General features: G+C 38.8%; 1 protein-coding gene across 1 annotated transcript in view; it reads left to right on the forward strand.

Moving 5' to 3' along the window:
• Positions 1-20,402, forward strand: part of CDH17 (cadherin 17) — a 97,048-nt gene that overhangs the window by 66,091 nt on the left and 10,555 nt on the right. The window contains exons 13-17 of the mRNA XM_019630653.1: positions 9,092-9,336; positions 12,384-12,514; positions 14,815-15,054; positions 19,850-19,966; positions 20,101-20,214. Of these exons, the coding sequence (XP_019486198.1) occupies positions 9,092-9,336; positions 12,384-12,514; positions 14,815-15,054; positions 19,850-19,966; positions 20,101-20,214 (847 nt within the window). The remainder of the gene's footprint in view (positions 1-9,091; positions 9,337-12,383; positions 12,515-14,814; positions 15,055-19,849; positions 19,967-20,100; positions 20,215-20,402) is intronic.

Genomic DNA, 20,402 nt, shown 5'->3' on the forward strand with positions numbered 1-20,402 from the left:
TTTACTTGTCCCTTTGAAAATGTGGGGTGTTAGATAGGATGAGCCCTAGGAGCCCTTTAGGCTACAGACCCTTTATTCTAATGTGCCAGTCATAGATTCCTCTTTAAAAATGATAAAATTGTAGATATTCTTTCAAGGTTTAATAGACAAGTTTATCCTCTCATCTCTTCTTCCACACCCACTTCTTACTTTCATCTTTTATGGTATTACTAAGCCTACTGGCTCTTACTTTGTCTCTCCCTCTATTAGGACGAGGCAGACTGGAGCCAAAGTCTTGATTACCATAGTACCTGCCTTTTTTATACAGGATCTTTCCATCCTTTCCTACTCTACTCCCATCCATGTACATCTAATTCTTAACCTTCTTCTCTGTGGCTGCCTCATCTATGCTTCAGAGCACATAGCTGGTTTACCAGATGACTCAATAGGAAGCAGTGCTCAATGTCATCCAAAACATTTAGAATTAAAAGGAGCAGGAGCTATAGCAAAAGAGACTTGGCAAGCACAGTCAAGTGCTGAAGGTTTGCAGTATAGTGTGCTTGGAGGCTGCAAAAACACTAAAAGGCTCTGGAGCAAAATTATGAAACAGAATAAAGGAAAGCGAAGTACAAGATTTTGAAGTCAAAACAGAATAATTTTATAGGAAATGGATAGAAGGACCAGGAGAAGAGTGCTAGTGGTGAAGCAAGCCCTGGGGCAGTATCAGAATTCTGATCCTATTGTTACCATATACTCTGCCTCTGACAAAGGGCCTCACTGGGTTTTAGCAGTGAGGTTTGTGTGTGGACCAACTCTAACCATTAGCATTCTGTGTCAATGTGACATCTGGAATAGGTGCCGTTACAATTTCACCTTCCATTCATACTGTCTCCATGGAGAAAAAAAACTGCAGAAGGAAAGGATAAAGGAAAGGGCCTTTTTCAGAGTTGGCAGTGGGTGTTCCAGGCAGCATGTCTTCCATCCTCCCCAGGACCGGAACTCTTTAGGGATCTGTGAGAAGATGGAGACCTGTCCATCTTGATACAAATCATTTCACATCAGCATTTTTAAAATTGTGGCTTGTTGTAAGCTAACTTAAGTTAATTTGACCACTTGTAGCTAATGAGTACCTTTAGTGAGATGTTGGTAAGCCTGATGATTAGTGGTAGGTGAGAGCTGCAAGTGTCTCCCATACAACCTCAAGAAGGTACGTTAGAGTAGAGCAGGCCTCTGACCAAAATCTTTGTCATATCTTATTTTATTTATGGTTATGACAAAGATTTTGGTCTGGAATATTGCTTGACATAGAGTAGAGATTTAATAAATATTGGTTGACTAAATAAATAATTGAATTTTGTCCCATATGCAATTGTTAACAAGCAGGCACAAAAATGGTCATCCAACTTGTGCTTTAGGCCTGTGAAGTTTCAGCTTTCTGTTCCTCAGGCACTGTGATAACAGCACTCTAGTGAGAGGAATGTCTGACAGTCCATAGAAAGGTGACCCTGGACAAAGCAGAACTGGACTCCTGGAAGGGACTAAGCTGCTGGACTAGCTAGATGCTTACACTCTTGTTCATGTGATGACTGAGAGATATACTGTATTTTTAACCAAACTGCGTGTCTTGAATACCACTAATATAACAAAATCTCTTTGTAAAATCACTTTGCCAATTAACAAATTTTATAGTGCTGCTTGAAATAGTGCTCGCTCAAGGCCTGGAGTAGCTGCTTCTGGAGTACAGATCTCTGATTCAGATCTTTCAGATGCTAAGCAACAATCACCCCTGTGGTGTAGATTCTTCATTAGGATACACCAAATGTTAGCCAACTTCCCCTAGGATGTATATGTATTTACTGTGACAGGTGTATGTATTTGTATTGTTTTTAGTATTTTAAATAAATTAGACTCTGTAATGTGGTTTCTTTTGTATGACTTAGACTTACTTAATTCCCTGTCCATTAAGCTTATCAGGGGACTACCATTGCTTCTGAACCATTGTGTTAATCATTTTTAAGTATTTAAACTAAGGCTATTTTTTAAAAATATTTTTATTGGGGAATTGGGAGGATGGGAACAGTGCTGGGGAATTGGGGGAAGGGGAACAGACAAGTTGCTGTCGTTTTGTTCTTCAGTCTAGTTGTGGAGGACGTTGCTTCACTGGCCCAAGTTGGCACCATCATTGTGCTCTTCCCGGGCGAGGCAGATCAGTCGCCGGCTTCTGGACTGCCGCTCACAGCAGCTTGAGGGCCGCTCACGCTGGCTGCTGGCTACACACGATAGCCCATGGCAACTCACTGCCACAGGTGCTGCAGCCTATGCCGTCGCCGGTGACTCACGGCAGCCCAGCTCCAGGTTGAGCTGTTGTTCAGCATCTTAGCTGTAGAGGGCAGTGTCACTGGCCCTCATATGTGGGATCCGAACCGGGGCCCTCTGGCATCCCAAGCCAGTTCTTAACCATCGCGCCACTCGGCCGGCCCTAAGGCTATTTTTTAAAATTGTGGTAAAAAACATTACATGAAATATACCCTCTTAAATTTTATACTGTACCATTAACTATATGTGTGTACAGCAGATCTCTAGAACTCTTCCATTTTGCATGAATGAAAGTCTATGCCCTTTGAACAAGCAACTCCCCATTCCCCGCCTCTCTCCAGCTCCTGAAAACCACCATTCTACTTTCCACTTTTATATATTTGACTGCTCTAGTTACCTAATATAAGTGGAGTCATACAATATTTGTTTTTCTGTGACTGGCTTATTTCACTTAGCATAATGTCCTCAAGGTTTTTCCATGTTGTAGCATATGACAAGATTTCCTTAAATGTTTTAAGGCTGCATAATTTTCCATTGTATGTATGTTTCACATTTTCTTTTCTTTTTTTTAAGATTTTTTTTTATTGTGGAATTGGGGGAGGGGAACAGTGTTGGGGAATCGGGGAAGAGGAACAGCCACATTGTTGTCCTTCAGTCTTAGTTGTGGAGGGCGCAGCAAGCTCAGCTCCAAGTCCAGTCGCGCCACTCAGCTCAAGGTGCTGTGTTCAATTAGTTGTGGGTGGACGTAGCCACCATCCCATGCGGGAGTCGAACCAGCAGCCTTGTTGTTAAGAGCACGTGCTCTGTGCCTTAAGTCACCCAGGCGGCTGCTCAGCTCAAAGTGCTGAATTCACTCTTTTAGTTGCAGAGGGGCATAGCCTACCATCTCGAACAGGCAACCTTGTTGTTAGGAGCATGTGCTCTCACCAGCTGAGCCATCCTGCCACTTGGCAGCTCAGTGTCAGCTCAGCTTGGGCGCAGCTCACTGGTCCACATGGGAATCGAACTGGCGACCCTGTTGCTCAGAACTCGCATTCTTGAGCAAGCTCTTAGCTACCTGAGCCACTTGGCCAGCCCCTGTTTCACATTTTCTTTATTCATCTGTCAGTGGACATTTTGATTTTGTCCATCTCTTGGCTATTGTGAATAATGCTGCAATGAACATGAGAGCAAAATTATACTGTTTTCAGTTCTTTTTGATAAATATCCAGAAGTGGGATTGTTGGATCATAGAGTCATTCAACTTTTAAGTTTTTGAGAAAACTTCATGCTGTTTTCCATAGCTTTGCACCATTTTACATTCCCACCAACAGGGCACAAGGGTTCCGATTTCTCCACATCCTCACCAATGCTTGTTATTTTTTTTAAATTAAAGTTTATTGGGGTGGCAATTGTTAGTAAAGTTACATAGGTTTTAAGTGTACAATTCTGTAATACGTCATCTATATATCACATTGTGTATTCATCACCCAGAGTCAGTTCTCCTTCCATCACCATATATTTGATCCCTTTTACCCTCATCTACCATCCCCCTTCCCCCTTACTCTCTGGTAACCACTAAACTATTGTCTGTGTCTATGAGTTTTTGTCTCTTCATTTGTTTGTCTTGTTCCTTTGTTGTTTTCAGTTTTATATACCACATATCAGTGAAATCATATGGTTCTTGACTTTTTATGTCTGAATTATTTTACTGTCTTTAAAAAAAATTTATAATGGTCATTCTAACAGGTGTGGTTTTGTTTAACATTTCCCTGATGATTAGTGATGTTGAACATCTTTCAATATACTTGTAGCCTAGTTGTATGTCTTTTTTTGAAAAAAAAAATCAGGTTATTCATTTTTTTGCCATTAAATTGTAGGAGTTTTTTATATATTTTGCATATTAACCCCTTATCAGATAAATGGTTTTCAAATATTTTTTTTCCCATTCAGCCAGTTGCCTTTTCACATTGCGGATTCTTTCCTTTGTTGTGCAGAAGATGTTGAGCTTGATATAGTCTCGCTGGTGTATTTTTGCTCTTGTTGCCTGTTCTTTTGGTCTCATATCCAGGAACTAAGTCTCTTGATCACAATTCTATCAGTAACTGTTCATCTGAATTATAAATGTGCTAATTGTAGGTAATATTCACCGAGAAACCCATACCCCACAAATATAGCCCATTTCATTTTATGAAACACTTCTGTATACTCTCTCCTTTGCTTTTCACACTGATTCTGAGGGAGGCAGGAATAAGTCCCACTAAACAGACGAGGTTCAGGCCCACAGTAAGATATATTCAGGTCTACCAGTGATGGCAGAGCTGAGAACTTGACCCTAGGCTCTGGCTTCTCTCAGGAAATAATTTCTTGAGGCCTGGTGTTGGCCTTACTAGTTCTGTGCCCTTGACCACATGATGTAGCCCCTTAGGCCTCAGGTTTCTGATCTGTAAAAATGGGTGAAATGGTAGCACCTTCTTCATAAGGATGTTAGAGGATTAAATGTGAAAATACATATATCGCTCTTAACATAGAATCCAGCAGGTAGTAAACTTAAATGTTCAGCATTATCTTAATTCTGCTTAATTAGAACAAATGCAGAAGTAAGAATTCTGCCTGTGGAGAAATGTGCTTTCTCCTCTTTCCAAGGGGGCCAAATTTGCCTGATTCAAGAGTCAAATGGTTACCACTGTGACAGCTGACTCAGCCTCTTCCCAAAAGGCCTGGAAATTAGTAATTTTAACAAGAGCCCTGCAAAGGGACAAAAACACTTGTTTTTCTCCTTTACTCTCATATTACTCCCACAAGGTGTGCAAGTTTTCCCACACGAGACAATTTTTCAACATCAGCTTGATGTCCAACAAGTCAACTGAATTCTGACACTATCTACCTGGAAATAGCACAGACCCCACAGTTTAAGGGCTCAGCTCCACAAGATTGCCCCTATTTCAGAAGCCAATTGCAAATCCCAGGTTGCCACCTATACTTCTGACCAACTGGTTATAAAATGGATGTTCCCATAATTCCCTCCTCAGGTTCAATTATTTGCTAGAACAGCTCACATAACTCAGAGAAACATTAACATTTACTAGTTTATTATACATTAAAGGATATGATAAAGGATACAGGTGAATAGCCAGGTAAAGAAATACATAGGGCGAGGCCTGCAATTGTCCTGAGTGCAGGAGCTTCTGTGCCCATGGAGTTGGGGTGTGCTACTCTCCTAGCACACGGATGTGTCCACCAACTTGGGAGCTCTCTGAACTCTGTACTTGTAGGATTTTTACGGAAGCTTCATCATGTAGACAGGATTGATCATTAACTCAATCTCTAGCTTCTCTTCCCTTCCCTGAAGAGGATGGTGGGGTGAGACTGAAAGTTCCAAGCTTCTAATCATGGCTTGTCTTTCTGCTGACTAGCCCCCTTCCTGAAACTATCCAGGAGTCCACCAAGAGTTGCCTCATTAGAACAAAATGCACCCCTATTACACAGGAAATTACAAGGGATTTAGGAGCTCAGTGTCATGAAATGGGGTCAAAGACCAAATATTAGAACAAAAGATGCCCTTAGTGCTCTTATCACTTAGGAGGTTACAATGGTTTTAGGAGCTTCTGTGCCAGAAACTGGAGGTAGAGATCAATATACATATTTTCAATTATTTCACATACCCCAAGTGATGCTTAGGATTAAACAAGTTTTAGAAATTCTGTCTCACTCAGTACAGACTGTCACCCAAAGCTATGACCTGTCATGTGGGGTAGATCATGACACTCTCCAGGCCAAGTGGGTGTCAGGAGCAGGAAGGTATTTCTTTGAGGCCTGCTAGCTCACCAATAACTCTCCTGGGGCTTCAGAGTTTTGTTTTAGCTTTAATTTTTTTTTAAATGTAAATTTTGTCTCTTCTCCATTATATCCGGTCTTTTTGAATTCTCTGTACATGACTTATTTTTAACCAGCCGAAGTGTCATCTGGAAAACTAATGCATACACTTTTTTCTCATCACTAATCACTGGTGAAAATGTTAAATATCCCCTGTTGCAATTCCTCTTCCTCAGTACTTTTACCTCTGCCTTCAGGTTGAATCTAAATCACTGGGTTTGACCTTTCAAGCTGTGGCATGAGCATATTTTTTTAGCTTATTTGATGACTATGTCTCCCAGGCAGGACCCGAGGCCATCCCAAGAAGTAGTGATAGATTTTTTTACTTGGCTTTTCAGTTACACCCCATGATGAAAGATGGCTTGACAAGGCTTGTCCTTGGTTAAGCTCTGCTGATTATGATTTACTAATTTGGTATCTTTTGTTTCTAATTTTTTCCCTGGAAGATTTGGTTCTGTGTTTTTGCTGGTGTAAATGTTAAGCAGACTGATCAATGGCAGACTGCTTCTTTTCTCATTTGTTCTTCCCATTCAATAAGTGTTTAAGAAGCATTGTTACCTTTCCTAGCTGGTCTCCCTATCTGGGTCTGGATCACCTCAAATCCATCACTCATGTGGCTGCTCCCAGAGTTATCTTTCTAAAGCGCTAATTTGACCTTATCAGTCTCAGGCTTAATACCTGTCTTTGCTCCTCAAGGATAAAGTCCCAATCCTTTAGCTTGATGCACACAGAAACACCACCTGTTTCTACTCTCAGCCTTACGTGTTCTATCCTGATAACACAAGCTGCTTCTCATTTGCAGGCATACTATTTCATTTCTTTACCTCTCACCTCTGGGTGTCCCAAAGATGGGATGGGGACTTAGGATCTATTTGGTGGCAAGGATGGGGTGTGCCTCCTCTGCCTGAGCACATAGATGGCTGTGCTGCCTGCCAGAGCCTGGGTGTGGCTGGACCAGCAAAATCAGAGAATGCATCCTTTGTCCTCATTGAAGGCTTGTTCTGAGGGCTGCTGCCTTTCTCCTCCAACTACCAGGATTTCTCAATTTGACACCCCTGACTTTATCCCCTGAGATGAGGAGTGGGTCCTTGGGAGTCAGAATCTCAATCTTGCAACCCCCCCCCCTCCCATGAGGAGCCCTATCAGACCACATGGTAGTAAAAAAGGTCATTGTGTGGCCATGCCCTGCAGATATTGGGGGCGTATCTCTGTGTAAACAACCTCTCTTTTTACATCTCAGCTGGTATACAACATTTTATGTCCTGTGTATTATATCCTGTCAATTGCTTCTTATTTTTTATCTCAAATGACTTTGCATCTTCACATATAATTGTTTCTTTCTCACATGAGCAATCTTTCTATTGTACTTTCTATTGAACTAGAAATTGAGTTATGAGGTTTGTGTGTTCATGGAGGAGCGGGGTTTCTGGAGAGTGGGGATCTTCTCCAGACTCTCTTTTCCACTAGAGCCCACAAGGGCTCAAGAAGGATCAAGTCCTTCTTATCTTTATGTTTCCTGACTGATATCCAATGGGTACTGCATGTCAAGGAGGAGGTGAGAAGCAAAGATGAATAAACACAATTCCTCCTCTCAAAGAGCTTATGGTCAGTAAGGATTTAAAATAGAAACTGAAGCAATTAGAACATTGGGTCAGGTACTATGGGATTGTAGAGTATGTGAAGCTCATCCATTTGGGGAAAGTGGGTAGGGGTCAAGAAAGCCGACCCGGAGAGGACAACATTCAGCCAACTCCTGACTGAGGGGGAAATTTTTTCAGATGTTGGGAAGGGCAGGCTGAGCTAATGCAATCAGGTGTCAAACCTTCCATGAGTTTTGCTCTTTATAATGGATATTATCATTTTTGCTTAACTATTGATATAAATGGAAACAAAAATTAAAAGACAGCTCACCAAGAGGTCCTAGATCGTCCAGGCATGAAAGAGTGAATAAAATAGTGCAGTTTTCCATAATCCATAATGTACCTTTTGGGCTTTTCTTTAGTTCCTTCATTTTTTTGAGGTCCTGGGTACCTTTGAGACTCTGACAAAGCAACACATCCTCTTTCTAGAACAAAATTCATATATGCACATACATACGATATTTAGATTTTGGTTTCTAGGGATTCACAGATCCCCAGAAGCCCTCTAATCCCAGTTAGGAAGCTTGATGTTAGGGGCTGTTCCATTCTTCAGCAGGCCTCTAGGATGAGAAATGTTTTCACATTGAATTATGGACTTCATGCCTTGAGAGAGACTTTCCAAGTCCCATAGAACCAACTGCTTAAATGATATTTAAGTTATTTCTATACTAGCCATTCACATGTTGTTTAAGTCCATTCTTGAAAGCTTCCAGAGTTGGAAACTTATTGTTTTTGAACAACTTTTTCTGTCTTGGGTAGCTCTAACTGTTAAACTCTTCCTCATACTAAACCACAATTGGTTTCTTGATTTTTCATTTCTGGCCCTGTCTGGAATGACCTGGAGTAAGAGCAGATAATCTATCTTTCAATCATCTCTTCTAACCTTTCCCACCCTTTCTGAGTTTAAGGACCTTTATTCTGGGGTTTGGATACTGAGGTTCCTGGGAACTCCTCCACACAATGTGGAAATCTCTATATAAGCATTTCCCATGCTGTCTTTTGACAGAATCAACAAGTTTCTTCTGAATGAATGAACTACCCCAGGGTTAAATAAATTTGAGGAGTGCTGCATTGATTTCTGCTTCTAGGAGAGTCATAATGCATCTTAGCATATTAAAAGCTCTAATAAATCCTGCAGCACAGACTCTTTCATGGCTCTGTTACCATTCTGAGAAGTATGCTGACACTGAATTGAAAACTACTGCTCTGTAAGATGGTTTTTAAAGGAGTCTAGGGAAAAAAGTCTTTTAAGGAATCTAGTCATCCCCAAATTAATTTTCCCTCTTTTTTGACCTACACAGCCTCTTGATTTTGAAACAGCAGCGATTCACAACATTGTGTTGCAAGCGGAAAATCCTGAGCCTCTGGTACCCGGTGTAGAGTACAACTCCAACTCTTTTGCCACGTTCAATCTTTTTGTGACAGATGTGAATGAAGCACCCCAATTTTCCCAACGAATATTCCAAGCAAAAGTCAGTGAAGATGTGGCTATAGGCACTAAAGTGGGCAATGTGACTGCCATGGATCCGGAAGGTCTGGACATAAGGTAGAGGAGAACAGGGCTGGGCAGGCCCAGCAGTGCTATGACAAAGGCCAGTATGGAGGAGGGAGGGCTGGGAAAGGCAGAGTAGTTGGCCTGACTTTAGGGCTCTCTCCTAAGGGGGTAGCCAGTGATCTGAAGCCATATCCCAGTGCACACGGTGAACTTGACCTTAGTTCCTATAGACATCAGTACCCTGAGGGCTGGGGGCTGGGAGTGTGGAGATCCAGGCTCAGACAAGTGGGAAACATATCAGGTTCCATCCCGGCCCACTCACTGCAGGTCCTGCTGAGAGCTGGTGAGTTCAGGAGAGGGGGTCAGCCCTGTGTCTGAACCAGTCGTGAGGGCTAGGGTTTGAAGAAGAGTTCCAGCCCAGCCCCTAAGACGGACTAGAGTTCTAAACAGAGAGAATAAAGCAAAAGCCCAACTGGACAGACTGAGCCATGGTTAAAGGAATCTTCTGGATGTAGAGTGTATAGGTTCCTTAGCTCTCCAGAGAGAAGGTCTGGGGCAACAAGACGCATTCCAGCAACCACCCCTGGGGAGGCTAGTGCTCAGGCTGAGGTGGTTAAGCAAAATGTATACATCTTTCTATCTTGCAATTTTTGAACATTTTTTCCCAGTGTAATAGGACCTGAGTAAATTTGTCTTAAAAAGTACGATAATTAATTTGCCCAAGAAATATATGTATGTGTATATATCTATATCTGTGTCAATATCTCTAACCTCTTCAAGATCACATAGTTCATTATCACATATAGGACTTGAACCCAGATCTTTTGCTTCTATTGCATAACATGAGCCCTACTGTCTAAGGCATAACAAATATTTCAGCATGACTTAAACCAATGCATGTGGTTGTGAATGACAATTCCTTAAGTTCCTCTAAACAGTTGAGGGGAGTCTTGCCTTTCAGTGAACCATCAGTTAGGCACCTGCAATCAGTTCTAAGACCTTTTTCTGACTGTCTGTCAAGGAGTAAAGTTTTCACCTACCGCTTTACTCTTCTAGTTTACCACTTCTCTAGTTTCATAAAGACAAACATAAGAGAGGAAAGACCATTGGGGACTATACTGTATGGTTTAGTGTATATACACTCTATACATCAGTCACAAATTATGATGGGGCAAAATTGTTTATAAGTTTACAACCAGTTATTGTTTAATAAATGCTCTGCCTCCTTAATAAAAATGCTATAAAATCATTAGTTAAAGATAAGTGAATAAAAATTTGAATTTATGAGTGGGGAAAACAAAGGCATTTAAAAAATTTGTCAGATCAAAGAAAAGATATAATGTATATACTATTAAGTTGAGATTAGGAGATGAAGAAGACCAAGAAGGGGAGTGTTCTGTAAAAGACAATCCTGGGAGACAAATGATAAAAGTGTTTTGAGACTGAAGAATAATCAGTAGTTCAAATAAGACAGTTAAACATAAAGATGATTCCAAAGTTTTTGGTCTAAGTTAATTCTTCTCTTTCTCTCAGCTCCATAAACTTAGACTCCATCGGCACCCAGTAGATCATAATCCAACACACCAGCAAATATTAGAGATTGTTTTCGTTGGAATCCATCCAGAATGCAAGTGCTTATCACCACTTGTGCCAAGGTTCAGGCCACCCTCATCTCTTTTCTGGATTCATCCTTGCCCTTGCCACTCCTCCACCACACCCTAAATCTATTTGCTGTAATCAGAGCGGTCCTTTACAAAAGTATGTCAGATCATATGACTCCTCTGAGAATCCTCCAAAAGTTTCCTATCTCACTCAGGATGAAACCCTGATTACATGGGATTTTTTGTTCATCACCTATACAACAGCCTAACACAGTACTTGGCATGTAGAATATACTAATGTTGGGGGAAAAATTAATTTGATGAACTAATACATCATAACTTTTTAATCATTACCTTTTTCCTGGACATGCAGGTTGTTTCCAGTATTTTTTTATTATATAAAATGTTTTGACTATCTATGCATATAATTCTTTTACAATTTCTATTAAATTGTTTTTTATTTGGGGAAATTTTTCAGAGGTGGGATTCTTCAGTCTAAAGATATGGACATCCTTATGGCTATGCCGTATTGCTTCACAAAGGGCTGTACCAATTGGTTTTTGGGTTTGTTTTTTTTTTAGTTCTAGTCTTATCTCTCTCAAATTCACTTTTCACACACCTGCCATTGAGTTCCACTGAAAACACAAATATGACTAAGTCACTTTCCTGTGTAACACCATCCCACGGCTGCCTACTGCTTCTCATGATCTGGCTCTTTTCAGTGTCTCTGGCTTCATTTTTTCCATCTGCTGCTTCCCATTTTTATTGCCACATTGCTGAATGTCGGACTCTCCCACACCTGCAAACTATTTCTTAGCCTTTGTGTGTTAGCTTGGGCAATTCTGTTTGAAGCAGCTTCCTTTTTCTGGCCTTAGTTAACATCTACTTTTTCAGAAAGACTGCTCTGATTCCTATGAATGCCTCTGGGACTCCATTGGGCACCTTCCATTGTATTTACCATATTTGGAATTATCTATTTCTGTATCTGTCTCTTCCACTGGCCCCCTTTTGCAATCTCCTCTCTTGGTCCACTGCCTGATATTTGCAAAGCATTCAGTAGATGTTTCTTGAAAGAGAGAATTCACTGGGCCACCAGCAGCCTCTGAGTATCCACCCATTCACACATTGTTAGCACTGGATGTTCAAGTTTTCTTAGAGGACTGGGTTGCTAATCAGTTTTAAAATATACTTCAGGTTGTTTTTCTTTGGAATTCTTTGATTACCAGAAAAGTTCAACTTTTTTCCCCGGAGTTTGTGACTATACCTTTTCTAACAGAACAAGTACAACTACCACTTTGCAAAGATGAACAAATCCTCTTTTTGAAGATAGATGTTATATAAACAGAGCATTAATAATACTAAATAATGATCCTTTAAATATGCTGTAAATAATATGCAAGGAATAGTGCTGATACAATAGTACAGTGATGCATAAACTAAATTCACTTTTCACATAGAGTAATGCTGGCTTTCTTTTGCTCTTTTCACCTTATGAAGTTATTCACTGAGAGGCGACACGAGAGGTTGGCTTAAAATTGACCCGGTCACTGGTGAGATCTTTAGTGTGGCTCCGCTGGACAGGGAAGTTGAAAGCCTGTATCGGGTACAAGTGGTGGCAACTGAAGTAGGTAAGCAAAAAAAAACAAAAAAAAACTAACATAAATTATTAAGGGATACATCATTCAACATGGGAGGGAGGGGAAGGAAGGTGGAAAACGTCACTGGGTCAAATTGTCAGAACATCGGATCGTGGGAGGACAAGAAGGGTACAAAAGTGGAGGGAAGTGCTTCCTGATTTTGTTCAAAATGAGAACAACTTGTGCCCTGAGCAGGCCTCTTTCAGGTAGTGTTGCATCTGCAGGTTGGTTAGGCTTCATGGATGCTGCTCACTCTGTGGTTTCCTGTAGGGACCACAGCTCTAGGAAGATTCCCGTGTTCCCGTGTTCTCACCAAACTACCCATTTTCTCTATAGTGGTGGAAGGTTTCTGGACACAGGTCAAACCACTACCTTGCTGACCTAGACCATTACTTGTTCCTTCAGCCTTAAATCGCAACACCTCAGGTTTCATCTCTTTTGAAACAAAATGTTGTATGCAGTGTTCTCGACTTTGATATGTGCCAGAATCACCTGGGGAGCTTGTTCAATACAGACACTAGGAGTTCATCCCTGCAGATTCAGATTCAGTGGTTTCGAGTGGCCCTGAGTGTCTGTGTTTTGATGAAATAGGGTCAACTTTGGAAAAGAAAGACATTATTGAGATAAGCCAAGGATGTTTGAATCGTTGTTATGTAGTCTTTGTATCCCATTTAATTTGGTTGTGATAATATATATCACCCACTGGTTCTGAATGTGGAATTCCAGGGAATTTAAAAAATTGAAATGAAACTAAACTCACAGAAACAGCATGCTTACCAGTGACGAGGCTGGTGATTAAAACATTGAGTTTCTTTGCATTTACACGGAATTTTCCAACTTAGAGTAGTAATTCTGTTTGATGTTATGCTAATTAGAGCCTCTAGTTAGATAATAAATATATCTGCATGGTTTACCAAAAAATGAGAGTTGAACAAATTATGATTAAAGAAATACAATTTTAGAGCAAAAAATAAACGTGAGGCTGAGTTGGGAGCTGAAATGGAGAACATTCGAGTAGGTGAGAATCATAAAAATGTTCCCTCCGTGTGAAATGATTAATAAAATCAAAAGTACTGCAGTCAAGTGAAAGCAGTGAGGGTAGAAATGCAGAAATGTGTGCCGAGTTTGGAGCGGATGTCAGTGGACCGGCCTTGCTGAGGCAGGTCAGGCACTTCTGGTTAAGAAGTGCTTGCTTCTAATTAAGCACGTTCCACGATCACATTGTATACATTTAACTCTTGATTTAAAAGCTCCCAATTAATCAGGAGGAAGTCTGTCTGGGTGGGCCTTCATGCTGTGCATTCCACTACCACACACTGTGGGGGTCAACACTTCACTTTGGACTATCCTAAAGGCTTCTCACATTTAGCAGCTTCATGAATCAAAACCAGGGTCCAAAAAACCCCTGCTTCTGCAGTTTACAGCCCTGAAATGATACAAATAGATGAAATCATCTCCGGAGCACAGTGGCTTTTCCTCCTTTGGTTAAGTGTAGTCAAGGACAGAAGACAGTTAAAAAGAAAAGCAAGAAAACAGAGTTTACTGGAATTGAAGCAGGTTGGAGGCAGAAATTGTAGAAACAGTATCTGTGATTGAGGTCAGAGAGAATGACTACAATCAGTGTTTTTAGATTGCACTGACAGCCCTGTTTTAAGCACTCAGTGTAACAACTTACTCCTCATACAACACTATAGGGTAGGTATTATACTGACCATATTTTGTGAATGAGGAAACCAAAGCACTGAGCAGTTAAGTTGCCCACGATCACATAGCAGCTACCAACTGCTCAGGCTACAGAGTCCAAATTTTTCACCATTATACCATAGTAAATAACTATTGTGTAGCCCTTTACTATTTTCTAAGAACACTACATGCGGGATCCTTACAAAGCCACATGTTTTACAGCTGAAGAAATGAGGTTTAGAAAACTTAACAAACATGCCTTAAGTCAGTGCCGAGGAGCAATTGAGGGTGTGGGCTCTAACATGGGTTGGAAGCCTCTCTTGCTGTGTGACCTTGGGTAAGTCGTAAAACTTCTCTGAGCCTCAGTCTTCTCATCTGTCAATGTAATTCAGAATTGTTTTGAAGTAATGTATATAAAAGATTACCACATAAATTTTAGTTATTATTATTATCATTAAGACTTTTTAACCAGGAAATGAAGCCAGCCCTGATTCTAAAAGCTTGTACCCAGCTGCTTGAATCGTAAATTTTTTTTAAAGAAAATATTCTTTCTTATTAAGAGGAAATGAGAGAGCTGATAACCATGTTTCAATCACTCGTTTCCTTAGGTGGATCCTCCTTGAGCGCCATAGCAAGTTTCCACCTGACTCTTACGGACGTGAACGACAACCCCCCACGGCTGGTCAAGGAGTACACGGGCTTGCTCTTCTGCCATCCCCTCAGAGAACCAGGAAGTGTCATTTTTGAGGCCACTGATGATGATCAGCAGTCCTTACGGGGTCCACACTTTACATTTTCGCTTGGCAGTGAAAGCTTACAAAACGACTGGGAAGTTTCCAAAATCAATGGTGAGTTGTCAAAAGTACATCAAGAAAAACACTGATGGATGGTGAAATTAGTTGTGATTTGCCTTAGTGTGCTTGCAGGACTCAACACAGAGATTTCTTCTATACTCCAGGAAGGAATTTCGTGCTTTTGAAACTTGCACAGGGACACTTTCCAGAGGGGAGAAAGGCCCAGGCTTTTGAGGAAGGAAAGATTGTTAACACAGAGCACCCCACTGAGTGTAGATGGATAGTTGGACAATCTGAGCAGCAATTGCAAAATTTCCAATGGTAGCTGAGAAATAGATTTCATCATGATTTTTAAAAAGTTTCATTGAAATATAATTGACATACAATAAACAGCACATATTTAAAGCATACAATTTTATAAAAATTGAAATATTTATACACCATTGAAGCCATCAGCACAATCAAGAAAAGAATATTTCCACCACAACCAAAAGTTTTCAATTACCTTCTTTCTGTCCACTATAGATTACTTTGCATTTTCAAGAATTTTATCAAAATAAAATAATACAATAGGTACCCCCTCTTTTTTTTTTGGTCTTGCCAGTTTCACTTAGCGTACTTATTTTGGGTTTTATCTTTGCTGTTGTGTGTATCAATACTTCATTTCTTTTTGTCGTGGAGTAGCATTTCATTATATGACAATATCACAATTTGTTATCCATTCACTTATTTATTGTCATTTAGGTTGCTTATAATTTTTGCTATTACAAATAAAGCTACTGTGAACATTTGTGAACCAACATTTTGTTGGAGCATATGCTTTCATTTTCTTGGTTAAATATCTAGAAGTGGAATGGCTGGGTCATATAGTAGCTGCATGGTTAATTTTTTTTTTTTTAATTGGGGAATTGGGGGAGGAGAACAGTGTTGGGGAATTGGGGAGAAGGACCAGCCACGTTGTTGTTCTTCAATCTTAGTTGTGGAGGGCACCAATCACCATCTGGCTGCCCTTTGGCAGCTTGTGGCCTCTAAGCTCAAGGTGCTGTGTTCAATCTTAGTTGCGGGTGGGCATAGCCACCATCCCATGTTGGAGTCAAACAGGCAGCCTTTTTGTTAAGAGCATGCGCTCTATCCACTGAGCCATCTGGGTGGCAGCTCAGCTCAAGGTGCCAAGTTCAGTCTTAGTTGCCGACGGGCATAGCCCACCATTGAACAAGCTGCCTTGTTATTAGGAGCACGTGCTCTCACCAGCTGGGCCATCCTGCCACCTGTTGGCAGCTTAGCAGCAGCTGAGCTTCAGCGCAGCATCACTGGGTCCATGTGGAAATCAAACAGGCGGCCCTGTTGCTCAGAGCTCGAGCTTTTTAGCTAACTCTTAACCAACCGAGCCACTCAGCCGGCCCCCTGCATGGTTAAATTTTAAGAAAATGTCAAATTGCTTTTCAAATAGTTTGTAACATTTTATATTCCCACCAATGTATTAGAGTTTTAGTTGCTCAACATCCTCCTCAATACTTGCTATGCTCAGTCATTTTAATTTTAGTCATTCTATTTCATTATAGTTTTAATTTATATTTCCCTAATGATTAATGGTGTTGAGCATCTTTTCATGTGCTTATTTTCCATTCAGATATCTTTACTGAGAAGTGTTTGGTCAAATATTGTGCCCATTTTTAAAAATTGGCTATTTGCCTTTTATTGTTGAGTCATAAGTATTCTTTGTATAGTCTAGATACAAGTTCTCTGTCAAATACAGTTTATAAATATTGTCTTCCAGTCTGTGGCTTGCATTTTCATTTTGTGTCTTTTGAAGAGCAAATTTTAAATTTTTGATGACATCTGACTTACTTATTTTTTCTTGTATAACTTGTGACTTTTTTTGTGTGATGTTGAAAAAATTTTTGTCAAACTCAAAGTTACTAAAATTTTCCAATTTTTTCCACCAAGGGTTTTAAAGTTTTAGCTTTTACATTTAGTTCTATGATACATTTTACATTAATTTTTGTATATGGTGTGTGAGAAAGGTCAAGGTTCATTGTTTTTAATATGGCTATCTAACTATTCTAACTACTTATTGAAAATATCCTTTTCACATTGAATTGTCTTGTTGGCTTTGTCAAAAATCAAGTGACCACATATATATGGATCCGTTTCTGGATTTTTGTTTCTGTTTCATTGATCACTTTACCTATCTTTATACCAGTACTACATTGTATTGATTATTGTAGCTATAATAAGACTTGAAATTAGGTAGTGTAATTTTTTCCAACTTTGTTCTTTTTTAAGATTATTTCATCTATTGTAGGTCTTTTGCATTTCTACATACATTTTAAAATTTTGATTATCCATTCCTATAAAAAAGAAGACTATGGAGATAGTGACTGAGATTGTGTGAATCTATAGCTGAATTTGGGAGAGAACTGACATCTTAACAAAATTGAATCTTCTAACCCATGACCATCACATATGTTTAGGTCTTCCTTAATTTCTCTGAGCGATGTGTTTTAATTTTAAGTGTATAGTTCTTATAAAATTTCCCCTAAGCATTTCAAATTTTTGATGCTATTTGAAATGGTATTTTAAAATTTTTAGTTTAGGATATATAAATATAATTAATGATTTTTGTGTATTGATCTTGTATCCTATACATTGATGACCTCTTTATCAGTTCTCTTTTTTTTTAGATTCCATAAATTTTCTACATAGACAATCATGTTGTCTGTCAATAATAACAATTTTATTTCCTTTCCAATCTGAATGCCTTTTATTATTTCTTTATCTTGCTTTATTACTGGCTAAACCCTTCAGTACAGTGTTGATAAAGATAGTAAGAGCAGAAATAACTTGGCTTTTTCCTGATCTTCGGGAAAAAGCATTCATCTTTCACTATTAAGTGTAAAGTTAGCTGCAGGATTTTGTAGATACCATTTATCAGGTTAAAACTTTATTTTCTATTCCTAACTTGCTGAGAGATTTGTTTGTTTTTTTGAAATTAAGAATGGATGCTAAAATTTTTAAGAGCTTTTTGTGCATCTATTGAGATGATTGAGATGATTACATGGTTAATTTGTTTTTGCTTGTTTGTTTTGTTTTTTGTCTGTTAATTGGTGAATTATATCAATCAGCTTTTGGATCTTACACGAGTCTTCTGTTCCTGGAATAAAGCCTATATGATTGTGAAATATTAGCATATTTTATACTGTTGTATTTAATTTGATAAAATTTTAAGAATTTTTCCATATGTATTCATGAGTCATGTTAGTCTATATTTTTATTTTCTTATAGTGTCTTTGTTTTTGATGTCAGAGTGATGCTGGCTTCATAGAACAATTTAGGAAGTCTTCTTCTTCTTTAATTATCTGGGAGAATTTGGGTAAAATTGTTTTTTATTTCTTCCTTATAGTTTGGTAGAATTGACCAGTGAAGCCATCTGGGGCTGGAGTTTTCTTTGTAGGAAGTTTTATCTACAAATACAGCTTCTTTAAAAGATAAGGCTATTCAAGTTATAGATTTCTTCTTGGTTGAGCTTGTTAGTTTATATCTTTCAAAAATTTTGTTTCATTTGATATGTCTAATTTAGTTTCACAAATTATTTATAATATTATTTTATTATTCTCTTAATATCTGCAGAATATGTAGTGATATCACCTCATTCTGACATTGAAAAACTGTCTCTTTTTTTTCTGATCAATCTGGTTAAAAGCTGTTAATTTTATTGATATTCTCAAAGAACCAGCTTCTGGTTTCATTGACTTTTTTCTATTGTGTTTTTGTTTTGTATTTTATTGCTCAGATATTTATTATTTCCTTTATTCTTCTTATGTTATATTTAATTTATTCTTGTTCTATTTTCATTATGGTGGAAGCTGAGGTAATTAATTTGAGAACTTTTTTCTTAGTTAACATAGGCATTTGGTGTTATAAATTTATTTCTTAGTATCATTTTAGCTGCATTCCAAGAATTTAGATGTATTGTGTTTTCATTTTCTTTTCTTTTTTTTAAAGAATATATATATATATATATATATATATATATACACATACACACACACACACACACACACACATATTTTGTGTGTTTTCATTTTCATTCAGTTTGAAATACTTTCTAATTTTCCTTTAGGTTTCTTCTGTGACCCATGGATTATTTACAAGTGTGTTATTTATTTTCCAAATATTTGGGTATTCACTATATCTTTCTGGTTACTGGTTTCTAAGTTAATTTCATGTTGACCAAGAACATTTAACTGGAATACTTTTCAATTTGCAAAGACTTTTTCTTTCAGGGCTTTGAAGATATTTCTCCACTGTGTCTGGGTTGTATTGCTTCTTCTTTGTTCCTTGAATGTAATGTGTCTTTTTCCTCTAGGTGCTTTTAAGATTTTCTCTTTATTACTAGTTTTAAACAATTTGATTTTTATATCCTTGTCATATTTTTGTTTCTTTTTCTTTTCTCTGAGATTTGCTGGTCTTCTTGGATTGATGATTTAGTTTTTATTAAATTGGGGGGGAAATTAGCAATTATTTCTTCAAATATTTTTTTCTTTCTATTTCAGTGTTCATGGCTACTTTAAAGAACACAACTACTGAGAATAATGATAACCAACTGTATTTAGTATTCATTTCTACAGAAAAATCATGAATTAAAGACTTAAAGAATGCTTTAGCCCTTTTTGACATTATGGAAGGTACATGTGGACTGCTGATACTTTAGGTAGTTTAACTCGTACTTATACCTAACCATTTCCAAGTCAACCTTAGTGTATGATACAAAAATGAGCTTTATTTCTGCCAACCTAGGGGTCTGAAGTTGTCTTCCATGTCATTCATTTTACCCCTTTTCTGACAGGAACTCATGCAAGACTCTCCACCAAGCACACAGGCTTTGAGAAGAGAGTTTATAATGTCCCAATCCGCATCAACGATGGTGGTCGACCACCCTTGGAAGGGACTGTCTCTTTACCAGGTAGATATTTTGTTACAGAGGACTTGGGATAATGTCTGTTAATAGGTAATTCGAAAGAATTCTAGTCTTTGATATGGGGTTCTGCAATTGTTTACTTAAAACTTTATACTACCAAATACTGTTCTGCTTCCCAGTTACTTTCTGCACGTGTGTGGAACGAAGCTGTTTACAGCCAACAGATCACCAGCCTGGGATGCCCACTGTTGGCATGGCAGTTGGCATACTCCTGACTACCTTTTTGGTCATTGGTGAGTATAATATCTCAGATTCAAGGGTTTCTGTACTGGTCCCCAGAAACATGAGTTCACCTGAGAGTCTGCTTCATGGGCTGGTCTGGTGCTGTTCAAATGTCAACCTAGGCAGTAGTCAAGAACATAGATAACCTGTTTGGAAGACACTGCTTTAGTACCACCATATAGATGATTGCCTTGTTGGT

This window comes from Hipposideros armiger, unplaced genomic scaffold (assembly GCF_001890085.2).
Source record: "Hipposideros armiger isolate ML-2016 unplaced genomic scaffold, ASM189008v1 scaffold_926, whole genome shotgun sequence".
Lineage (NCBI taxonomy): Eukaryota > Metazoa > Chordata > Mammalia > Chiroptera > Hipposideridae > Hipposideros > Hipposideros armiger.